This window comes from Oryx dammah, unplaced genomic scaffold (genome assembly GCF_014754425.2).
Source record: "Oryx dammah isolate SB20612 unplaced genomic scaffold, SCBI_Odam_1.1 HiC_scaffold_19, whole genome shotgun sequence".
NCBI lineage: Eukaryota > Metazoa > Chordata > Mammalia > Artiodactyla > Bovidae > Oryx > Oryx dammah.
The window spans coordinates 43,245,598-43,270,282 of NW_024070203.1; the positions used below are offsets into that span (position 1 = coordinate 43,245,598).

Here is a 24,685-nt window from a genome sequence, read left to right on the forward strand (position 1 = left end):
TGTTACCACAACTAGTCCTCATTCTTCATATGACTTAGTTGTTAATGTCTCTTGTTTTTACAGAGAGGAAACAGTCTGGAAGTGGGGAAGTAAGGTGAAGCCAACTCCATGTGTCCAGAGCCTGTTCTGTTAACTTTGCTCTTAATCATTTTCTCTTAGATATTTAGCATGTTCCCATTTTCCACTGTTGTTATGGAATAAGGTCTGGCTGGCTGCTTGTTGCTTAAAAAAGTCAATACTTGTAAAGGTTGGTAGGAAGGAAAGTTGCTTTCAATCAGAATGCTGATAATCTAGGGAGATGGTAGACTCATTGTCCCCCTCAAAACCATCTCCGAAGATTCTGCTGGACTGGAAGAAGGGAAGTAATCTCAGTTAATCAGTGAGATGGGGTCAGAGTCTTCGCCCTCACCCAATCCGTGCAGGCTTGTGGACTCCTTCTCATCTTTCTTTAGATGCTATCTGATTCACACGGTTTGTTTATGAGATTACTGAAGGGGAAGCTAGGGAAGATATGTGGTCATCTGTTAATCACCTGTTCTTCATTTCTACTTTGATATATGGAAAGAGTCAACAAATTAGGCAGGGTATTGTGTGATCAAAAGATTTGAAAGGTGTGCTAGGGCTTGAGGTAAGTAGAGCTTGGGGTGCCTAGTTTAAGGTTAGTGACAAGACAAAGGGACCGCCTGCAGAGAATTCTTTCCTGCCAAAAGCTGCTTACAAACCCCCACTTGTCAGAACATCTTTCCATTTCTGTGGGATCACGTGTGAAGGTCCCTTTTCTGTAACTTCATGGTTTCACAGGATGCTGTATTAGAGATGTTGACATGCTCTGTAGCATCTCTCTGCTGGCAGTCGTAGTTGCCTGTTTATATATATGGGCAGAACAAGCTACAACTATTTTGATGCCCACAAAGATATTGATTAGTATGAGCAAAAGTGTTAATCCCATTCTCTTGAGGCAAGTTCTTGGAATTGTCCTAGCCATAAATTCAGTACTGCTCAAGATGGAGCAGTTTATGTCGTGTTTGCAGTCCGGTCATCATGCACTTTCCCTCTGGTAAGAGTTAAGAGTATCTGTAGAACAACTCAGGAATTGCAGCAGACACAAATCTGGAACTTTGTTGTCCTAATCATTAGCTGCTTGAACCTGCTTTTTGGTGACTCATGGAGGCCCGGGAGATTTCAGCCTTTCTATAAACAAGGGAGTGGGGGCTGGGGCACAGGATTCTGCTTGATTCTACTATAGGTCAAAAGACTTTTTAAGTGTGTGAATTATATCTTTATTCTCAAGATTTAAAAATTAAGGTTTAACATTTTCATTCTGATCAGTGATATTCTTGAACTTGTGCCATAGGTGAATTCTTAGACTGTCATTTCCTCCAGAAATGATGTCCCTCTTAAAGCTCCAGCCAGCCTGTATTTTTACCTTGTTTTTGTTTTTTGGCATGATATTTACAAATATTAATTGGCCAATAACATTATGTTTTCATTTTTCCAGTATATTTGAGGGCCCAGCTGTGATTCAGTGTCTGGTGGCTGCCAGAGTCACAGCCATCTGACTGACTGACGGCTTGGATGCTCCTGCACATGGTTGCAGGCTCTGGGTTGCGTCTTGGGGAAGTGGGGAGTTTGGATGGAGTATGTGGCAATAGGTGCTGCTTGTTCTGGGGCTCCCTTATAATGCTGAGTTTGTGAAAACGTATTTATTTAAAGAATATTAATTTCATGTTCATTAGTTGTATGATGATGTGCTTTGACTTTGCTGATGTCTCATTATTTATATTGTTCTTTGATTTTGAATTTAGGTTATTCATATGTTATCTGTAGTGAAGTTTTATAAAATCTAATTTGGAAACAAGATTTAACTTGGTTATATAACTTATTTCTGTACCAGATTCAGAAACACGAGCTGATCCGAAATCTATGTACCCAGATGATCCAAGAGATAATGACACCTTGGAGATAGAACAGCAAGCCTTGCTAAGAGAGCAGCAGAAGAGACTGAATAAACTGAAAATGCAGGAAGGTGCTAAAGGCAAAAAATAATCATTGCTATTTCAGATCGTTTCAGTGGGTTGTTTTTCTGTCGGCTTTCTTTCTCCATCTCTAATATTGATTTCAGTCCAAGGCAGGCTGCCTCCACTGGCAGCCCCATGCTCACATGCCCCTTTGGTCTGTAATCCCAGAAAAGAGTAAGTCCCAGAGAGGGCCGTGATTGGCTGTCCATGCATGAGAGGAGTCCGTCCATTCACTGTAGCCAGAAGGGTTGAGTACCTTGACGAGGCAGGAGACATCTGCATCAGGGGAAAGAATGCCTGGCATACACACCAGTGTCCTGGGGGACATTTCTACCATGTGTGTCTGTGGGTTTTGACAGAGCGTAAAATCTTTATAAATAAGCTCCATACTGGGCTGTAAGTATATCTCTGTGTAATTAGCTAATCAGCAGATAACTTACTGAATGCCTGCTATGAGCGCGGGTACTCCCCCATATCCAGGGAATATGGGGATGAATGAAATATGCTGCTCCTCTCAAGGAATGTATACTCTATTGGAGAAGTTAGGTGCTCAGTAAGTGTAAGTGTGATAAATGTTGCAAAGGAGAAATCTAGGGTCCCTCGGGAGTGTGTAACGGGAGGTGGGGTGGGCACCCAGGAGGGGTGCTAGTGGCCTCAGAACAGTGTTGGTCCTGCATGACCCTCGAAATATCACACCAGTTTTGCCTGCCTTCAGGCCATTGAGTGCAGGCATGGAAAATGAGTCATAAAAATACAACAGTTAAGTAACAAGAATAGAAGGAGACGGTCCTACCAGTTATTTTTAGGAAAATTAAAAACCCTACTTAGCAGGCTTGTCTGACCAGCAGAAACTGAGGAGCCTGTTTTGACCACATGAGACGATCACAGGAGTAAGTTGTGTACCATGTCAGGCCCAGATCACAGGGCAAGACTTCAGTGGAGGGGATAGGGCACGTCCTCCCTCCGTCTGTACAGAATTTTTAACAGTGGTCTTATTAATCACCCTCTGACAGCAGAGTAACCCAAAGTCCATGATAAAGAGTAGGCATATCATCAGGAGAGAGGAGAGAAGCAAGTACAGTCTTCAGTCGTTACACCCATTTTGGTGGAACTTTTCCTTAGGTGACCTAGCTGATGATCTGATCTGGTGTGATCTTGGCAACTCGGGGACTGCTTATGGGCTAATCTCAGCCTATGTGGATACAAGTCCATTTTGGCACTGAGTGTATACACCCCCTGTGGCAACCACCCCAGTTTCTACCAAACACTGTGATGACTGAATTTATAAGAATATGATTTAACTCACAACAATAAAAAACATGGCTATAAAGGAATACAGGCTACCAATAGTAGTGTATTTATTCCCAAAGGCAATAGCTAAAAGGCTAAAATGCGCTATTCAGAGGAACACATCGAACCCTGGACAAATCAGAGGGGCCTTTGGGATAGCTGATCCAAAATCTTTCACCCCTGAAACCAGGTGCTTGGAGTTGTGAATTCATTGCCTTCAATTCCACATAAGGGAATTGTTAACCCTTCTCAACAATTTTCTACAGAGATTGCAGAAATATGAGAGGAGTTGGTTATGTTTCTGTAGGCATCAGTTTTAAATTCACAGTGATTTTACTTTTTTTATTTATTAAATGTGAATAGAAGAATTTTATGCAGCTGGAATGAATTGGATGCTGGGTTATATTTATTGATAAGTAGTATCTTTAAAATATTCTGAAATGTGATCATTGAAAAGTAATTTCCAGTAAGGAATTAACTACAAAAGATGCTCTAAAATTTATTTGTAAAGTATTTTCTAACCTTTTATCTCGTTTTTACCCCTCATTGACTACAGTTGACTTGGATGCTGTCCCAAGCACTAAAGTACGAGATCACAGAATGGTAAGAAAACAGTTATAATTTTTCAAGCTAGTTTTTGAGTGATAGAAGACTTTAGGAACATGATAAGCGAGTATTCCAATTTTGAATTCTTCAGAAATACTGAGTTAAGAAAGAATTTAAATCTTGTCCCATCAGTGTTATAGGTAGCTAAAGTCTAATATGTAGAGAAAGCATAGTGTATTGACCAAGAATAGGACTCTAGGGCTAGGCTGTTCAAGTTAGTATGTTGTTAGCTGTGTGACTTTAGGCAAGGAACTTAAATCTTTTCTTTAATCTTTTTTTGCCTCAGTTTCCTAGTCTGTAAAATGGGATGGTAGTACTTATCTCTGAGGGTGGCTATAAGATTAAAGTCAGTTAATATCTGCAAGCACATAAGGATAGGCCTAGCATGTAGTAATTTCTCCATAAATGTTTATTATTAACTGGATAAAAAAATGGCTCAAAGGCTATTGTGAGGATTAAATGAGATAAAACATTAAAACCCTTGTGCAGCCTGCCCCATAATGAATATGATCAGTTTTAGTGCAGTCAGTAGTGGTGGGAATAAGAGTCTGTAATACATGCAGTGGTGAGACCTGTAAAGGGCATAACTTATCCTGAGAAAGGGACATCTGTGCGAAGACTGAAGAGGGAGGGGACCAGCCATTTTCGTTCAGCAAATATTTGTGGAATACTTACTGTGGACCAGATAATATTGTACATGCCGGGAGGCACAGGAGTGAACAAAAATCTTTGCCCTCTGAGGGATTACTCTCACTCAGTTGTGTCTGACTCTTTGCGACCCCATGGACTGTACTGTCCATGGAATTCTCCAGGTCAGAATACTGGAGTGAGTAGCTTTTTCTTTCTCCAGGGGATATTCCCAAACCAGGGATTGAACCCAGGTCTCCTGCATTGCAGGCAGACTCTTTACTAGCTGAGCCACAAGGGAAGCCAAGAAACAAGGAGAAATTATAAAATATTTAGTGGGTAGGTCTAAGATGCCCACTAGACAGACAGTTGGGAGGTGGTGAATAGATGGCTAAGAGGAAAAGTTTGGGGAAAGATTGAGGTTGGAAATAAGTTTAATCTTCCCCACACTAATAATACAGGTAATATTATCTCCATTTTCAGATTTTAAAAACTAAGGCTCAGCTATGCTGCTATTTGCTCAGTGTTACCAATTGGTGCTGGTTTTGAACTGATAGTGGTGGTAACAGTCTCATAGCAGCAAGTCTGTACCCATACTACCTGCAAGGTACTTGGTGTGTATTTGCCCTGAAGTTCACAACAAGGTCTGCCTACCCCCATTTTACTTAAGAGGAGACTCGGGCCACGATCACACAGCCAGTGAGCAGTACAGTCCATGTCTGGACTCAGGCTGAACTCCAGAGCCCTTCCCTGTCCCATGTTACCTGAGACGTATGGACATCTTTTCTGAACATGCTGTAGCTTTCTCTGTATATGGCAACCACATTTCTCAGTGAAAAGGCACTGAAATTTAACTACTGAGATTTTAGTTAAAACACCATGTTTTGCTGCATAGAAACTGAGCATGAGCCAACAGTTTAACATGGCCATTACAAAAGAAAAGCTAATAGATTTGGGGCTCACCTTTCTAGAGACTGGATTATATGGAAACTCAAGGTGAGACTGGGGAAGATTGTCGTGGAGAAGGTTGGGCTGAGGTGGTCACTCTTTCCAGTGTGGGAAGGACTGTGAAACAGAAGAGAGGCTGGACAGTGTACGCACAATGTTAAGGACAGCTGCTGGTTCAGACCATTTGGTAGTTTGAGAAGCTATTATCACCATCACTATCGTTCTTGAAGGCAGAAGTAGAATCTTTAGGCGTTAAAAGAATTCACTTCACTATATGGAAGAACTCAGTGAAAGATAAGAACTTTCTGGTAACCAATACATGTCTCAGTGTGTGTACTTCCTTAGAGATTAGTGGACAGCTCTTCACTGGAGTATTCTCGCACATCCTAGAAATCTGGTAGGGAAGTGCAGGGAAGGGTGTGGGGTGACTTTAGATTTCTTCCAGTGTTAAGAGGACATTCTCTGTTGTAAACCCTAGATGTAAATTTCCTACCTCTAATTTGAGAGCTCATTACAAGCCCGAGCCTAGCATTACTTTCCCTACTCTTACGTCCCCGTCTGTCTGTGCTGTGTCTGTGACACATGCCATCCCACGGGGCTGTCGTTCTCCGAGGGCATGCCTCTCCCCGTGGGAGCGTGACCCACTCCATAGCAGAAACTCGTACTCCTCTACCTCCAGTTCCTCACATGCAGGAAATACTAAGTGCACTCGGCAGATTTATTGAGAGAATGAATAAATCTTGACAGTGATGTAAAGACTTTAGATGTTTAATTTGGTTCATTGCTTCACACCCTATTATATTTTTATCAGTGGTAATGTAATTCTTAAAAGGTCTTTTCCTGTGGTTTCTAGCATTGGAATGTGGTGGAAGAGGGAACCAGCTTTTCCCCACGCACTCACTTTTGCTAGTTTTGGGGAGTGTGGAGACTTGTGCCTCTTTGTACAGATTTGTTGTTTTTCTACACAGGACTAATAAAAATAGTCATCAATATATGATGTTTCTTTTAGCTCAGAGAGGACACTGATGATTTCTTGAAAAACTCATTATTAGAATCTGATAGTGCTTTTATTGGTGAGTATGTTTATTTTACCAATCTATTTGTTTAAATATTTAGCATTATTTATATTCAAGTGTTCTTATCCATACCTAAAAAGTCAGTACTTTACTCTGTTTGTGCTGTGCTTAATTGCTCAATTATGTCCCACTCTTGGGACCCCATGAACTGTAGCCTGCCAGGCTCCTCTGTCCCTGGGATTCTCCAGGCAAGAATACTGGAGTGGGTTGCCATTTCCTTCTCCAGGGGATGTTCCTGACCCAGGAATCGAACCTAGGTCTCCTGCACTGCAGGTAGACTCTTTATAGCTGAGCCATGAGGGAAGCCCACTCTTTGTTTGGAACTCATTAAAATTAAACTTCAATGCTCTGCAAATGATAAGAAAATAAGACAAGCCAGAGACAGGGATAAAATATTTGCAGAAGACATGTCTAATAAAGGACTCCTATCCCAAGTACACTAGGAACTCTTAAAACAGTTAAGAGAACAGCCCTGTTAAAAGATGGGCAAAAGATCCAGACACTTCACCACAGACAGGATGGCAAGTAAGCGTATGAAAAGGTGCCCCATGTACATCATTGTCATTAGGGAAACACAGGTCATGTGTCATCAGGGAAACTCAAATCAACATGAGACACCACCACATAGCTATAGAATGACCCAGATTTGGAACACGGACACTGCCAAATGCTGGCAGAATATGGAGCCATAGGAATGCTAACTCATCGCTGGTGGGAATGGAAATCAGTACCATCACTTTGGAAGACCGTTTGGTGGTTTCTTACAAAAGTAAACATACCCTTACCATATTATCCAGCATTCACACTCCTTGGTATTTACCCAAAGGAATTGAGACTTATGTTCACACAGAAATCTGCACACAGATGTTTTTAGCAGTTTATCCGTAATTGCTAAGATCTGAAAGCAACCAAGTTGTCTCTGAGTAGATGAATGGGTGGATATACAGTGATAGATTCGGACAATGCAGTATTATTCGGTGCTAAAAAGCATTGTGCTACAGAGCCAGGAAGAGAGATGGAGGAACCTTGAATGTTTGTAAGGGAAAGGAGTCAGTCTGAATAATCTACATATTGTATGCTTCTAACTGACTTTCTGGAAAAGGTAAAACTATGGAGGCAGTTTAAAAAAAAAAAATCAGTGGTTGCCACAAGGTTACAGCAGGGGGAGGAATGAATGGTGGTGCTGTCCTGTATGATACTAGAATGGTGGATATGTTAAAAGCCATAGGATGTACAACCCCAGGAATGAACCCTAATTATGGACTTTCAGCAAAAATGATGTGTCAGTGTGGGTCCATTGGTTTTAACAAATGTGCCATTTTGTGGGGGCTGCTGATAGATGGGTAAGCTCTGAATATGTGGTGGCAGGGGGTTTAATAGGAATTCTCTGTCCCTCCACTCAGTTTTACTGACCTTAAAAACTTGGAAACAAAGCCTTTAAAAAAAGAGCAAGTGAGTTACTGGTGGGGTATAATAAAGAAATCAGAAAACTATTTTTGGAGTTTTAGAAAATCCCATATCTCATTCAATAGAGTACAGTTATTGCTGCTTTAAAAAAAACTATACATTAAATTTCATAAATTTGACTATCAATTATATATTAAATGATAGTATTTTATCAATGTAACATTTCCTGACTGTGGTACTGAGACTGCGGCTGTACAGTCTGTGGCCCTTGTTCTTAGATGGCCTCTGCTAAAGCATTAGGGATGAAGTATCATGATGTCTTCAGCTTACTATTTTTTGTTCTGCAAAAAATAAATAAGCCCCCACAAAATATTACATTGTAGAATTCCATATGGAATCTTAGGAACAGTACATCTCCAGACTGAAGGCAGATCAGTGTTCACAGGGGCTTGGCAGGTAGAAGTGGGGAAGAGTGATTTTGTCAGTGAGCACAAGTGAGCTTTTTAAGGTGATCAAAATGTTCTAAACTAGAGTATAGTGATCGTGCAGTTCTTTAAAAATCACTGTATGTTTATTGTGGGCAGATTTTATCATATGTAAATAATATCTTAATAAAACTATTAAAAGACAGTCTTGGATTAGCTCTGAATGGAGATGTGGACATTCACAGCTTCCCTCCGTGTTCTCTAGGTGCGCATGGCGAGACGTACCCTGCCATTGAGGATGGGGGCTTCCTGCTGCTGTCTCCACTGCCCTCCGCCAGAGAGCGCAGGAGGAACAAACTGAAAGGATTGGACTTCGTATGTATGAAATGTCCTTTTGTTTTTTCAAGTTTAGGAAGGAAAGGTCTGGGCTGACTTATGGATAAACTGGTGTGGTCCAGTAAAGAAAGAGAACAGGCTCTCAATTAGGCTGGACATGGGTCTGAACAGAGGCTCTGCCACCAAATGCTGGATGACCGTGAGCGGGTTACTGGGACACAAAGGCCCTCTGAGTCATAACATATAATTGATTCCTTATTATTGCCAAGTGATATTTGATTTCATTTCATAATAATATTTCATTGTTTTTTTTTTCCCCAATTGTTTGATAGACATTTGGGTTGTTCCCACTTTTTCTCTGTTCTCAGTACAGCAGCTTTTAACATTAGCACACAGATGTTATGTTTTCTTTTCCTGTTAACATCTTGAGGAACTACCAGACTGTTTCCCAAAGTGGCTGCTCCACTTTACATTCCCACCCACAGTCTGTGAAGGTTCCAGTTCTCTACACCCTATGGTCAACATTTGTTAGTGAGTGTAAAGTATTACTTAATTGTGGATTTGATTTTGTATTTTTCTGACAAAATGATACTGAGCATGCTTTCTTGTGCTTCTTAGCTGTTTGGAGATCTTCTCTGGAGATAGGTCTATTCAAATCTTTGGCCCGTTTTCTGATCAGGTCATCTTTTCATTGTTGAGTTCTAAGATCTTTATAGATTCTGGATACAAGTCCTATATTAGATGTATGACTTAATAGATATTTTCTTGATGGTGTCCATTGAAGCACAGAAGCTTTTGATCTTGACAGAGGTACAGCTTACCAATCTTATTTTTGCTCGTGCTTTTGCTGTCATATCTAAGAAGCCATTGCTTAACCCACGATTGTGAAAGCTATTTCTTTGTTTTCTTCTAAGAGTTTTAGCTCTTAAATTTAGGTCAGTGAATCTACTTTGAGCTAATTTTTGCAAACGTAAGGGTCCAAATTCGTTATTTACATGTAGATATTGTTATTCTGCTACCATTTGTTGAAAAAAATCCTAGTGAATTTTATTGGTTTTTCTGCCCCTAAGTATAAGGGCTTATCTGGACTCTCTATTTCTGTTCCACTCGTCTATGTCTACCTTTAGGCCAGGACCACCCTGTCTTGATTGGTATAGCTGGACTGATTCTTAGCCCCTGATGTTTCAGTTTTTGCTGTTGTGTTTTGTAATTCCCCACTTTTATCCACTCTGGTAGCATTTATATGTTATCACCAAATGCTTTACCTTCATCTGAGCCTGCAAGGATAAACACAAGTTAGAATATAAATGCTACAGATTTAATTTTGTTCACCACTATACATTTGTCAAGGTTAAGAACATGTTTTGATTCACTTATTTTGAAGATATTTTATGTTAATGATCATTTCTGAAGTTCTGTTTTCTTAATTACAGGATAACAGTCAACCTGATGTGCCACCAGATGGTGTCTCTTTAAAATCTGTATCCAGTATAAATATTGATCAGCTTAGAATGAGAAATGAAGAACGAATGCGAAGACTGAATGAACTTCAGAATAAACCTATTACTACAGGTAAAAGGCCAAGTATAATAGCCAACAGCAGACTCGGTGAAAACTCAAACCTGCTTCATGGAAGTTTTCACTGATGGTTGAGAGAAGAAATGAGTTCCGAAATCCTTTGAGTTGTAGAGCCTAAGGATTAATTTTGCAGCAGATTGTTTCTACCAGAGGGAGTACCCCTTTTCAAGTGGACTCTAAACAGATAAGGTTTTTTAGTGTTAAACATATCCAGACTTTGCTTTCAGCAGGGAAAATGTTGATTTGTACTGGCGTCTTGCTTCCCTACTGAAGAAGTTGTTCCGTTGCTCAGTCGTGTCTGACTCTCTGCGACCCCGTGGACTGCAGCACGCTAGGCTTCCCTGTCCATCACCAACTCCCGGAGCTTGCTCAAACTCATGTCCATCGATTCAGTGATGCCATCCAACCATCTCATCTTCTGTCGTCCCCTTCTCTTCCTGCGTTCAATCTTTCCCAACATCAGGGTCTTTTCCAAGGAGTCACTTCTTCGCATCAGGTGGCCAAAGTACAGGAGCTTCAGCTTCAGTCCTTCCAGTGAATATTCAGGACTGATCTCCTTTAGAATGGACTGGTTGGATCTCCTCGCAGTCCAAGGGACTCTCAAGAGTCTTCTCCAACACCACAGTTCAAAAGCATCAATTCTTCGGCGCTCAACTTTCTTTGTAGTCCAACTCTCACATCCATACACGACTACTGGGAAAACTATAGCTTTGATTAGACGGACTTTTGTTGGCAAATAATGTCTCTGCTTTTTAATATGCTGTCTTGATTGGTCATAGCTTTCCTTCCAAGGAGCAAGCATATTTAAATTTCATGGCTGCAGTTACCATCTGCAGTGATATTGGAGCCCAAGAAAATAGAGTCTGTCACTGTTTCCACTGTTTCCCCACCTGTTTGCCATGAAATGATGGCACTGGATGCCATGATCTTCGTTTTTTGATTGTATTTTAAGCTAGCTTTTTCACTCTCTTTTACTTTCATCAAGTGGCTCTTTAGTTCCCCTTTGCTTTCTGCCATAAGGGTGGTGTCATCTGTATATATCTGAAGTTGTGACATTTCTCCTGGCAATCTTGATTCCAGCTTGTGCTCCATCCAGTCTGACATTTTGCATGATGTACTCTGCATGTGTTAAATAAGCAGGGTGACAATATACAGCCTTCATGTACTCCTTTCCCTATTTGGAACCAGTCTGTTGTTCATGTCCAGTTCTAACTGTTGCTTCTTGACCTGCATACAGATTTCTCAGGAGGCAGGAAAGGTGGTTTGGTATTCCCATCTTGAAGAACTTTCCATGGTTTGTTGTGATCTACACAGTCAAAGGCTTTGGCATAATCAATAAAGCAGTAGTAGATGTTTTTCTGGAATTCTCTTGCTTTTTCTGTGATCCAGCAGATGTTGGCAATTTGATCTTTGGTTCCTCTGCCTTTTCTAAATCCAGCTTGAACATCTAGAAGTTCACAGTTCATGTACTGTTGAAGCCTGGCTTGGAGAATTTTGAGCATTACTTTACTAGCATGTGAGATAAGTGCAGTTGTGCAGTAGTTTGAACATTGTTTGGCATTGACTTTCTTTGGGATTGGAACAAAAACTGACCTTTTCCAGTCCTGTGGCCACTGCTGAGTTTTCCAACTTTGCTGGCATATTGAGTGCAGCACTTTCACAGCATCATCTTTCAGGATCTGTAATAGCTCAACTGGAATTCCATCACCTCCACTAGCTTTGTAGTGATGCTTCCTAAGGCCCACTTGACTTCGCATTCCAGGATGTCTGGACTGAAGTGACAGATTATCAGAAGTCAACTTTAAAACCTTGTTCTTTATATAACACATCTTTTATAAATTTGTAGTGGTACAAAACCTTTTTACTTGGCTTTCTGTATGTGGATAAAGCAAAAAAGCTTCAGGATAATGTTTCCTTTTTAAATGTCAAAATACAGACTTTTTTTTTTTTTTTTATCATGCAAGGCATTGCCATATCTCACATCTTTGGTGAACAGCAGGTTAAAAGCTTGCTTACTGAGCACAGGCAGGCAGGACACTTCCTTAGGCAACTGATGAGCTCCTCTGCCAGCTCTTAGCCACCTTCTTTATGGCATTGCTATCAGTCGTGAGGCTAAGAGGATGATACTATAGTAATAAGCCCTATTATTAGCTATAGCAAATAGTAGAGTGGTCTATTTGAACAATTCACCTTATTCTGTTAGACTACATTACAATAATTTTCTAAATATTTTTTTTAAGATTTTTGAAAGTTATATTTTAGATTCAGCCTTTAATGTTGTATTAATTTAAAACTGTACTCATACCATCTCTATCAAGATATCATGTGTTCTGACTGTAGGAATTTCTTACCAAATACCAGACAACATGGTAGATTGATAAGAGAAGTACTTTTCATACCATACCTAGAAAAACGTGGACAGTGGGAGAGAATGCTTGCTTTCTGGCTAAAAGACATTTTAATCTGTACCGAGAATTACCTCTGAACAAGGATATACTTAAATTGAGAGAAAATAAACCATTTGAAGTATCTTTTTCAGAAGACTTTCAACTTCTAAACTTTTTAAAACACACTGTCCTTTCAAACAGCTTTTTAGTATGATGTAGATTGATTGCTCATTGCATTGATTGCACATGTCCATTTGTTGAACTAATGCTTCACAGACCAGAAGATGTAATTAAAAAAAAAAAAAGAAATTGACATCACAGGATAGGGAAGACAGGTTTTCCTATTATATCTAATGAGAAGTTAAATAGATATAGAAGCTCTGCATATAACCAATTAAAAGAATGAAAAATGAGAGCTACATCTTAATGGAAAAAATACAACCTCTTAGATTAGATATAAGAATGGAAGTAATTTAATCCCTGTCTAATGTTTTCCTAAAAAGACCTTATTTCCTTAAAACAGTGTCAGAAGTATTTCCAAAACCTTGCTAAAAACAGAAGAAAGTTTGGTGTGGCATCCTTCAGGGGACACAAGACTGTGGACACTTTCTAGTCATCTGGTGTCATCTGCTGTCCTGAATCCCTGTGGGTGCTGGGACCATACAGTCACCTTGCTCAGGTGGTCCTGTTTTGTTCCATATCACTGGCCTGTTCCTGGGTTTGCTTTCCTATCTCTATATGGAGGGGTGTGGACAAAACAGGACAGTTTAGAACACAATGCTGTGGAGAAATGCAGAGCTTAATGGGTTAGAATACAGGAGGTCTGTTCCCATCACCTACCTGCCACTCCTGTTACCTGAGTCAAGTCTCTCTTGCCTCCTTCAGATGATGAGAGTTCACTGGTTGACCCTGATGACATCATGAGGCACCGGGGTGACGATGGATCAAACTCTGTAGCCACTGAGCCCTGGCTCCGCCCAGGCACCTCAGAAACACTGAAGCAATTCATGGCGGAACAGCTGAGGCAGGAGCAGCAGCAGGGTCCTGGCAAACCAGGCGCTTTCACCTGGCAGGGCCTGTCCACTGCACACGGTTAAAATCAGTTTGTACTGGACCCAGTAGTGCCTTTGAAGCTGAAAGGAATGTGAAACCTGAACCTGAATAATATGTGCTACTTTTGGCCTGTACATGGCAGTTACTCATAATCCATCTGTATATAAGGTATATTTTTTCCATGATATATATGATGTATTTATATTATGTACATAAATAAAAAGCCATGGCTATTAATTTATATAATGTAGAATTGTGTAGAAGTATTTTTGCACAACTTTGCCATAAAGTAGGGTGGTAATGAACTCTTGGAATCAACTACCATATGTGCATTATTTTAAATTCTGCTTGTAAGATAAGGTGAATAAAACAAGTATCTTAACAGTACTGTAAGAATACTCTGCTATATGTACATCTGCTATTGTTTTCACTATTCAAAATCATTTTTTCACTTAGCAAATATACTGGTTATAGCTGTTGCTCTGTAATCAGAATTAGATGTGCTATTTTCATTTCATTTGTAACTACTGATTCAGTATAAATTATAAGAGTTGTTAGTGATTTTATCCCTGTGAGCCATGCACTTACATATCACATCTTTCTGCCTCTTATTTTTGTGCCAATGAGGGCAGTAAATTTGCTCTTTATATGATGTAACTACTTCTTGATAAAAATAAATTATTTTTATTACCAGTGTCAGTTTCTTATTTTAACTGGAATTGAGGTTTCTATATAGAAGTCGAGGAGAGGCAGGACCCCCCCCCGCCCCCGAGGTCAAGGATGGGGACTCCTTGCCACATGGCTGAGGACCCTGTGGTGAGTCATCAGCCCTCCTAAACGCTAAGAGATGCCTTTAAAAAAGGGAAGACTAATTCAAGTCCTTGGAAATATTTCTTGTTTAGATTCTAGTAATGAGAGCCGAGAACACGCCTAGGCACTGATGGTATGCTTCTAAGATCAGGTAAGCACACCCTTAAGTGGGAAACTTCTCAGATATTTGGAATTTTAGTTGCATATAAATGCCATGCTAATTTTTGTAATGAAATCATTTATGAGAATTTTTTTTCTTATGTCTTCACCTGAAAGTAAGATGAAAGCCTCAGCTGGAGAAAAGTCCTGATTTTATGCCATAAATGTTAATACAGCCAGGTCCTCTAAAATACCCTGAGACAGGCCAAGATGGCCATGGGGGCTCCTGGCTCTTGCAGCATCCAGCTGGGCTTGCACAGGGCCAGGCCCTGGGGTAACAAATGCAGTGCACTTACAAACGTTCTGCTTAGTGACTGCTGGTGACCTGAGAGATGCAAGGGCTAAGACTGAATGCTCTCGGTTTTTTTAACACAGCCATCAAAATAAATATAGTCTTTACGTGTTCTCTTTTTTCTTTTCAGGTTGTTGTACCACTCGACTCTGAGGAAACACACTGCCACCCTGCAAGCTGCCGCAAAGGTAACTTTAGCTCTTTCTCTCAGCGTTCGTTCACATAGTACTGCCCTATTCTGGGTTCATAAATGCCCCAAATATTAAACTATGAGTAGCCTATAGTTGAGAAAGCAGGATATGGGGGAGGATCAAACGCCAGGAGCTGGAGAGAAAATATCACAACTAAAGGACATTGAATTCACATAGAGCTGTCAATGAGAATATCCTTTCCTTAGTTAGGCTTTTAAGGGGAAAAAAAAAAAGTCAATGAAACATGGGGCCGTGGATGACATAGGTTTTGATTGCACTGATGAAATAATTCAAAAACTTTATTGACCTATAACCTGATTAGAATATGCCAGATGAGAATCAATATTGTACAGAAAGTTGTACAGAATTTTTTACATAGAAAACTTTACATCTGTACCATATACATTTTATCCATCTGAAAAAATTTTCTACATCCACTGTTAATACGGAATGCTTGACAATCTTGTTTTTTTAACCATCAGAGCACAATTCACAGTATGAATACGTTTCCAGTAAATCTAACCTCCCCAAACCATGCCAGATTTGTTATTTTAATATATTCAACATTAAATTCTGTACATAGAGTAAAATCTACATCAAGCCCCGCCACCCAAAAGAAAAGAAAAGGAAGTGACAGCAACCGAGATTCATTCTGCAGTGATTCAAGTTTCGGTCCATGAAGAATCATTCTATTTTAATGGCTCATCTTTCAAAGCCCTAAGAGAAGTGTATTACAGGTAGTTACATCAGCAGGGGTATGTTCCACCTTTGTTGGTGTTGATCATGACAAGTGTCAGCCACAACAGCTTCTGGGCATGTTAAACCCTCAAAATAACCACCCTGTAAAAAGGGCAAAACCAAATCCCCACAAAATAAAAAAGACAAGAAGTTCAACCCAAATGTTTAGTGCATTTGACAAAATATTATAGGTATTTAGCAAATGAATAAGAAAATAAAGAAATAAAACAGTGCAGGAAGAACTCTATAATGTCTTAAGATTTTTATATTACAGACCTGCATCTCTGTACATTTTTCACAGAAGGATCATTACCAGTATCTCAGATAGCCTGAGTGTGCAAAAATCTTCAGAATAAGAATACCATAGTTGCTAAATAACTTTTACCATGAACAATAATTTCTTCTTCTCCCCCCAACCCCCAATTATAAACATTTTATCCTTCAAAATACAGCTCTCCTGAGTTGTACTTCTTGCAGAAGTTCAAATCTTTACATCTAGAGTTCTTTGGGTAAGTTTCACTTCGATACCTGCCAGAAATATGTAGGGCTCTGCCTGCCACTGAGGACAGGGAAGGACATGTGAGCGTACAAGCTGACACTGTGGGAACAGGTTTTTTGCTTGTGAGCCCAACACGACAAACAGAATCCACCAGGTTACAAAAGGGACGGACAGGAGCACTGCAGGTTCGAACTGAAATTCTAAGCTTCTTAGAAGTAACGTTTAGACACAGCAATCCAGAGAAACCATTTTTCAGGTAGGAAACCTCAGCTCCGGGGTCCTTTTAAAGAACGGAGGGATGTAAACGCCAACAGAAAAATATGAAGTTCCCATCATTGCTTGATTATTCCAAGTTCCTGTTCGGGTGGTTGTGATATCTGAAAAACTACTCCAATTCTCAGAAAAAATCTTCTAAGAACAGCACGAAGTTCAGGAATCAAGTCAAATTGCATAATTTCACATAAGAGAGGGTAGTAGAATGATGCATGAGCTTTAAACTGGGGGGAAATGAATTCTGTTAGTAATGCTCTCATTGCAAACCACAGAACCTCAAAGTGCCTTTAGAAGGAACCCACTTGGGGACAGTGCCCTGAGAGAGAAGACAGGAGACGCATCTGCGTAGAGCAGTGATTATTGATCATGCGCCTGAACGACTGAGACGTATTCAGAACTTAGTACATACATGATTCACTTAGTTATCCATCCTTATTTTGGAAAACATTTTTCATTACATTTCCTTGACAAACTTAGGACAAACATTTAGTATTTATCATTGTTTTCCCTCGGATAATAAGCAAAAGTAAGAAGCCAAGCAAGAATCACAGTTTTTATAAGCTATGGGTTACTGAAACTATTCTGTCTGGTAAACAGAGTTGTCTCTAAAACTTCAAATTCTATCTAATATTGTAATAGAAAATATGAGGGCTCCATGCATTCTATTCTATTTTTGTTGTAGTTTAATCTCTTAATACTAGCTATCTGCCTGTTTTCTCTCCTTGTCTGTTCTCCCACCTCATATGGTATGAGGGAGCGGTGTGACACACTGGTAAGAAGGCAAAGTGTGGGACAAGGCAGATGGATTGGAAGTCCTTCTCGTCCACTTGGCTGTTGGTTGCCAGAAGGTACTTCTCCAAGCTCTACCTGGCCCAGGTCAGAGGGGCACACACATAGGCACAGAGCGGCATTACATGGCATCTGTGGGGCCCACAGTGTCAGCCACCAGATTAGGTATTTTTAAACCTTTTTAGGGATCACAGGAACCCCCATTTCCATTTATGTGGGCTGTACGTTGGTACATTTTTTAACAAGTAAAATGTGTTTTTCTGAGAAGTCTAAATGGTATATATGGCTATACATTATACATCTGATCTTTGTTTTCTACTGGTTAAAATTCTTAAGTGAGTTTACGGCCCATTCCCACAGAATCAGTCCCTCTGCCAGAGGAACAACGGGAGCCTGCTGCCCCAGTGCAACCACGATCGCGGCCACACTGGCAGCTGTCCTGGATGCGACAGGAGAGACCCCTGGGGGCGGGGCGGGAGCCGCAGTAGGGGTGGGGGAACTGTCCGAACGGATTCTGATTCCTCCCCTAGTGCAGCCCTACAGGATCACTCAGTGGAGAACAGAGTGGGGTGGGGAGGGCCTCCACCCCCACCTCCCACTCGGGCATGCGCCCCTCAGGCTGGGGATGCTGGTAGACAAGGGGCCTGGTACTCACCCTATTATCGCTGATCTTCAGGACTTTAGTCAGAAATAAGAGCAGTAAGTTAGTCCAGGCTTCCCGATGACTTTCCGACGTTAGAGTAAGAAAGTAACTGAGCGCTTCGCTGCAGACACTGAAATGGAAAAGGTTCCCCATCACGCTTGCTGGTGGTGCACCCGCTGGCCTGACATCACCACGCAGGAACAACTGAGACCAGGAGGACAGTGAATGGTAACTAATGTCAACTGGAGCCTATCGGGAAACCGACATTTTCTTCCTTTTGGAAGTTCTCTTATAAGCTAAACCGCCATGGAGAGGAGCACAAGCACGGGATTGGTGCCGAGACTGTGGCTGAAACCCGGGGTGGCCCTTCCCCTCCTGCACTGTGACCTCGATGCTCTGGGGCCTTAACAGCCCCATCAAGAACTGGGGAAACGGCCCAGGTGACTGCCAGAAATTCTAAAATGAAATCAGTTGGTTTCTGAGAAAATCTATTCTCTCAAGAAGACAAAAGAATACAAGGTAAAAGACTGTATTCTTTCTGAAAGGACAAAATCTTAAGTTGTCATGGAGTAAAAATGGAATGCAAACAAAACTAAAACACCAACAGAAACTCCACATACTTTTTCAAACTAAATGTCAGCAGGAATGTTTTTCATGTTCAGAAATGGATCAGTTTCTAAAAACAAATCTATCTATGACATGAAAAAGAGCCTAAAAATTAAGACCTAGAACTTCCTCCTTTGTCCTGTAACAGCAAAAATAGACAATTTGCTTACATCTCAACAACTCTGCAGAAGCACATTTGTCTATAAGACTGTGTTAGCTTTTACAATCTCCTCCGCAGGCCCCAAGTCATCTGCCCAGCTGTGGACTCCCCAGGCACGGTGCGGCCCTCCGCACACTGTGCTGAGCAGCTACATGGGCCGAAGCCCCGCGTCTTACTTTAAGAGCCTCTGCTGGACCTCCTCCCAGGCGCTGGCCCGGCTCTCGTCCGTGTACATCCGGAAGAGAATGCGCAGCCCGCAGGCCAGGCTGCTCGTCTCCTGCTTCAGAAGGTTGGGCTTGGATTTGCCCTTGAAGCCTGCAGAGGGGAACTCGGAGTTAACAGGAGGGGAGCATCTAGTGAAGGTACACGGCCTGCGTGGAACGCAGAACGGCCAAAGGTCAGCAGCCTCCAGGCCCAGGGAAGTGAGGAGCCCAGGGCCCTTGGCAGGAACGGTCTCGGCTGAACAGTGGCCACAACTTGGGTTGAATCAAGGGGAAAAAGTTAAGTACCATCTATTTACAGAAGCAAGGCTGTACAAGAAGGGAGAGAATGAACAGAGCCTGGGTGGGTTTAATGAGGTGGTAAAGAGAAAACATGGATGAAATAAAATTCCTAAGTATACAGCACTCAGCACTCTTGTCAGAGGACTTTGCGGTCAAGGAACAGCAGCTTCCTCCTTTTTTATGCACATTCTTCAGCCTCTCACTCAGCACTGTTCTGCACCTAATTGGCCCCAAGTAACTATTTCTTTAAAAAATAACACTGTCAGTAAAATTGTTAAAAAGCTTGCTTCTTACTTAAATTTTCCAACTTGTTCAAAAACAAATCTCCCTCCTACTTATGTTCTGGCCACACCCTGGGGAACAGGCACTCAATACAGATGCCTTCATGCCTGGGACCCTCCCACTTTTTCTCAGTTCTAGTAAGTAGACGGTATCAATAGGAAGGCCCAGGCTGAGCACAGAAAGTGAAAAACAATGTGAAAACCAGTTAACAGTGTGATTAAACATGGGGAGACTCATCCACTCAGGCAGTTATTTGGCATTTTCTAGGCCGGAAAAAGACCCGTTGAGGGACTGTTTGCCAACAGCTGGTGAGGACTCAACATTTGCACTGTGAGTCCCCTTGTGTGACCCCGCCGCTTGCCCGCTAAGGGCGTGGCCTGCATAGCATGGCTTACCTGCCTTCCACAGAGCCGTCCTCTGTTCATTGTTGGAGTTGAAAGCTTTTGCAAATCTGTGCGACTCTAACAAGCAGTCCAGTAGCTTGAAGAGTTGTTGTGATGTTAAAAAGCGATACATTCCTTGGTCTTGAGTGTCCACTCGAACATCAAAGTCCACAGCGTCTCTCTTTGGAAAACAAACCACCACAGCACAGGCACCCACAGTCACAGAACCAAAGACCACTTCTATGAGCAAGCCATAGAACTTAATCTGTCTCAACAGTAAAAGACCACCTTCTCTTATTAAATCTCCAGAATCTTTATTCCTTGCACCCTTCTCACTGAGCACCACCCCCAATATCTGTGGCCCCCCCCGCCCACAACTCTTGACCCCAGAGCTCTGCCCCAGGAGACCCTCAGCCTCTGCCCCCTTCATGTTCCTCGCCCTGCTTAGGTCCTCACTTCGATTAACCAGTTTGAGGCTGTGGACTGTAATCACACATATCCTTGTGCATAACCTACCCCTCACCCCTTTAGTAACCAGCTGGCAAAGCCCCTACTCCGCAATGGATGAAGGATCACTTGCTCTAGTACAGCTGACTACAGCCTTCTCAGTACAGCTTCCTCACGGAGCTGCAAGGCAGCACTGGCTCATGGCTCCTCCTGTCTCCCTGGTTCTTGCCTCCAAGCTCTTCACCCGCTGCTTCATCATGAGCTGTCAACCACCAGGCCCCAGGCTCAATCCCAAAACCCCTCCCCGCTGTGCCCGCACTCTCAGCCTTGGCCGTGTCCTCGGTCCCATGGTCTGGGCTGACAGCCGTGGGGCGATGATGGCCCCCAAACAGCCCCCTCTCGCTTCGCCTCTGCTCGGAAGCCCAGACAGCAGAGCTGACCCCCTGCAACCACTCACCTGCGCCGCGGCTAAGTTTTCTGCGTCCTCCTTCCTACTTGTGGCGGGGAAGAACACGATGTTGTCGATAGTCTGGATGAGTTCCAGCTGCACAACACATTTAATCAACAGGGCGGCAAACAATTTTTGTTCTGGAAATTCTGTGAGGAAACCCACCCCAATGCACATGCAAACAAAAATTATTTTGAATCCTTTATAATTTCTGTGACATTACAATGCTAAGGAAACATTAACATGTATGAAGGTAACTTGCACACATCACATTGAAGGACAGCCTGCTTCTGTACATGAGCACTCAGTAAAAGCTGCATTTAATCAGTATTTAGAAAAGCCTTAGAAAATTCACTTCTTCAGTAAACAAAAATATTCAAAATAACTGAACAGTGAATACATTCAAGAAGGTGCCAGGACAAAATTTAAAGTAATATTTAGATTATTCTTTAATAAAATGTATCAAATGGATTAAAAGCTACAGTTTCAATAGCATTTGCTACAAACCCAAGTTTGACCTTTGACTACAGGTAATATAAATTGACTATGCCAAAGCCTTTGACTGTGTGGATCACAAGAAACTGTGGAAAATCCTGAAAGAGATGAGAATACCAGATCACCTGACCTGCCTCTTGAGAAACCTATATGCAGGTCAGGAAGCAACAGTTAGAACTGGACATGGAACAACAGACTGGTTCCAAATAGGAAAAGGAGTACGTCAAGGCTGTATATTGTCACCCTGCTTATTTAACTTCTATGCAGAGTATATCATGATAAATGCTGGGCTGGAAGAAGCACAAGCTGGAATCAAGATTGCCGGGAGAAATAATCATAACCTCAGATATGCAGATGACACCACCCTTACGGCAGGAAGTGAAGAGGAACTCAAAAGCCTTTTGATGAAAGTGAAAGGAGAGTGAAAAAGTTGGCTTAAAGCTCAACGTTCAGAAAACAAAGATCATGGCATCTGGTCCCATCACTTCATGGGAAATAGATGGGGAAACAGTGGAAACAGTGTCAAACTATTTTTTGGGGCTCCAAAATCACGCAGATGGTGACTGCAGCCATGAAATTAAAAGACGCTTACTCCTTGGAAGGAAAGTTATGACCAACCTAGATAAACATATTCAAAAGCAGAGACATTACTTTGCTGACAAAGGTCCGTCTAGTCAAGGCTATGGTTTTTCCTGTGGTCATGTATGGATGTGAGAGTTGGACTGTGAAGAAAGCTGAGTGCCGAAGAATTGATGCTTTTGAACTGTGGTGTTGGAGAAGACTCTTGAGAGTCCCTTGGACTGCAAGGAGATCCAACCAGTCCATTCTGAAGGAGATCAGTCCTGGGTGTTCTTTGGAAGGACTGATGCTGAAGCTGAAACTCCAGTACTTTGGCCACCTCATGCGAAGAGTTGACTCATTGGAAAAGACTCTGACGCTGGGAGGGATTGGGGGCAGGAGGAAAAGGGGACGACCAAGGATGAGATGGCTGGATGGCATCACCGACTCGATGGACATGAGTTTGAGTGAACTCCGGGAGTTGGTGATGGACAGGGAGGCCTGGCGTGCTGCAATTCATGGGGTTGCAAAGAGTCGGACACGACTGAGCGACTGAACTGAACTGAATATAAAAAAGCCAGAAGAAAACAACAGGAGCTAGATCTGTGAGGCAGGGAGTGAGGGGCTAGAACTGTGACCAACTGGAAGACATGGAGGGTCAACCAGAGTACATGCTTTATTTGGATCCAGGTTGGTGTTGCATCTAAAATGGCCTCCTATTTCTAAAGCATAAGCCCAGAAGTCCACGCAGTCATGCCTAGTGCAGGACTGTAAGACCAACCACCCTGGAGGTGACCAGTGCTCAGACATGGCCTGGGGTGGAACATGGCTGCCTTCCTCTGGCCTGAACTACTGTGCTTGGAAGGGCCGTTTCTATAAGGACACAGACTCATGGAAGGAAGGACTTTCCATCTCCATGGCGTCAGGTGAGCAGACGTAGAAACACAAGTTTAGGAAAGACAACTCAACTACTGAGATGCTCAAGAGCCAGCAGCAGTCACCAGCTAAGGTCAGTTCTCCGGGAAGCCTTCCAGGAGCTGGATGGTCGTCCCTGGTGCGGTGGGGTCAGGGAGGCCCGTACACTGGCCTCAGCCTTGACAACCATTCAGATTTTCTCTGCTTTTATCACAAACTCCCTTTTCTGGCACCAATTTCTAAAATTTATTTTTTTTTGTTTTTGGCCACACCTGCAGCTTGCAGGGTCTTAGCTCTCTGAACCTGCACCATGGCAGCGAGAGCCCTGAGTCCTCACCACTTGGACCCGCCAGGGAATCCCCCAATTTCCAGAAATTAATTCAGGTTTTAGGAATTTGGGGCAGACAGCCAAACAACTTACTTAAATTTATTCTCTATTAGGTCATGACGGCTCCTTTCCAGATTTCAGAAATGTTGCTGTACTGAACATTCAGTTCTTAGCATTAGGTCTCAAGTCAAAAAATGTAAAAAACGAAAGACACCCCCCCAAGTCCAAGATGTCCTTTCCTAGCCCTCCCTCATCCAAGTCATAACTACTCTCAGGTTTCTGGGGCAGGACATGCTGGCCACACCCCAGACTTGGAGAGACTGAGCTATCGCAGGTGAGGAGCTGGACTCAGCCTCACCAGCAGGGACCAGCAGTGTGTCTGGGGGACAATTTCTATCTGAACAAGTCTGTTTCACAAACTCATGTTAAGGACCATTTCACTGGGGCAGTACCAGCTTCTGAGAGTGAAGGAGGAGCGGAGCAGCTGCAACCTGTGCTCCTCTGAGCCACCTCCTTGGGCACCTCTGCCCCGTCCCCTGCATGGAGGGCTCTTGGGGGACACGGGAGCTCTTCCTAAAGGACTACGAAGGGGTGGTGGGAGGAAGGAAACATGAGCCCTCAGATCAGAGGGGCAGGGGGAAGCACTCTCCACTTCAGTTCAAGGCCTGTGCCCAGATCAGCTCAGTGAAAACTTGCAACTACGTCTTTCCCTTCCAAGGTCCAGTCCTGGGGTTGAGAGAGAGCAAAGCCATGTACTGTGGCATTTTCCAGGGTAGACCAAAGCTGGTATGGATTCTAACAGCTGTGCTCCAGAAAACAGGAATGAAAAACGAAAATGGACAACTCACCACCACCTATCTCCCTTCTAAGAAGCGAGACACAGTAACTGAAGGTAGAGGCTCCTTTCCAGGAGGTACAAAATCTGTCTTCCCTCAACAAGAAGTATAAATACCAAGGGTTAATAAAAATACCCTGAAAACAATAAACTGAAAATGAATCAATTCCTTAAATGTAAGAGCTGTAAGTATAAAATTCTTGGAAGACAACACTAGGGAAAATCTCCCTGACCTTAGTTTGGGCTGCGGTTGGTTCCTAACCATGACACCAGACATGTGAGCAACAGCAAGACAAACTGAACTTCAGCAAAATAAGAACTTTCGTGCAATCAGAGCATATCATCAGAAGTGAAAAGATGACCTACAAAATGGGAGAAAATAAACCCCCTGCAAATCGTGTATGTGATATGGGGATAGTGTCCAGAGTATGTGAGAAACTCCTACAACTCAACAACAACCAACCAATTAAAAATTAGCAAAGGACACGAATAAGTATTTCTCCAAAAAATGATTACAAATGGCCAAAAAGCACGTGAAAAAATACTCAACATCATTAATCAATCGGGAAATGCAGAGTAA

At 42.3% G+C, this 24,685-nt stretch overlaps 2 protein-coding genes across 17 annotated transcripts in view; one reads left to right on the forward strand and one right to left on the reverse strand.

Annotated features, from left to right (window-relative positions):
* Nucleotides 1-14,445, forward strand: part of CSPP1 (centrosome and spindle pole associated protein 1) — a 119,825-nt gene extending 105,380 nt beyond the window's left edge. For all 15 annotated transcript variants that reach the window (XM_040261342.1, XM_040261330.1, XM_040261340.1 and 12 more), the window contains 6 exons: nucleotides 1,895-2,026; nucleotides 3,865-3,911; nucleotides 6,499-6,562; nucleotides 8,663-8,772; nucleotides 10,167-10,305; nucleotides 13,584-14,445. In XM_040261342.1, coding sequence (XP_040117276.1) covers nucleotides 1,895-2,026; nucleotides 3,865-3,911; nucleotides 6,499-6,562; nucleotides 8,663-8,772; nucleotides 10,167-10,305; nucleotides 13,584-13,795 — 704 coding nt within the window. In that variant the 3' untranslated portion in view covers nucleotides 13,796-14,445. The remainder of the gene's footprint in view (nucleotides 1-1,894; nucleotides 2,027-3,864; nucleotides 3,912-6,498; nucleotides 6,563-8,662; nucleotides 8,773-10,166; nucleotides 10,306-13,583) is intronic.
* Nucleotides 14,446-15,469: 1,024 nt separating this feature from the next.
* Nucleotides 15,470-24,685, reverse strand: part of ARFGEF1 (ADP ribosylation factor guanine nucleotide exchange factor 1) — a 132,296-nt gene continuing 123,080 nt past the window's right edge. The window contains exons 35-39 of one of the 2 annotated variants that reach the window (XR_005724600.1): nucleotides 20,984-21,070; nucleotides 20,092-20,260; nucleotides 19,088-19,226; nucleotides 18,158-18,275; nucleotides 15,470-16,937 (exon numbers count right to left, since the gene is read on the reverse strand). Coding sequence is in view for 1 of the 2 variants with exons in the window: in XM_040261329.1 (XP_040117263.1) it covers nucleotides 16,773-16,937; nucleotides 18,158-18,275; nucleotides 19,088-19,226; nucleotides 20,092-20,260; nucleotides 20,984-21,123 (731 nt within the window). In the remaining variant the exon portion in view is untranslated. Of the gene's footprint in view, nucleotides 16,938-18,157; nucleotides 18,276-19,087; nucleotides 19,227-20,091; nucleotides 20,261-20,983; nucleotides 21,124-24,685 lie in introns of both variants that reach the window. The other variant, XM_040261329.1, reaches the window with a different exon arrangement.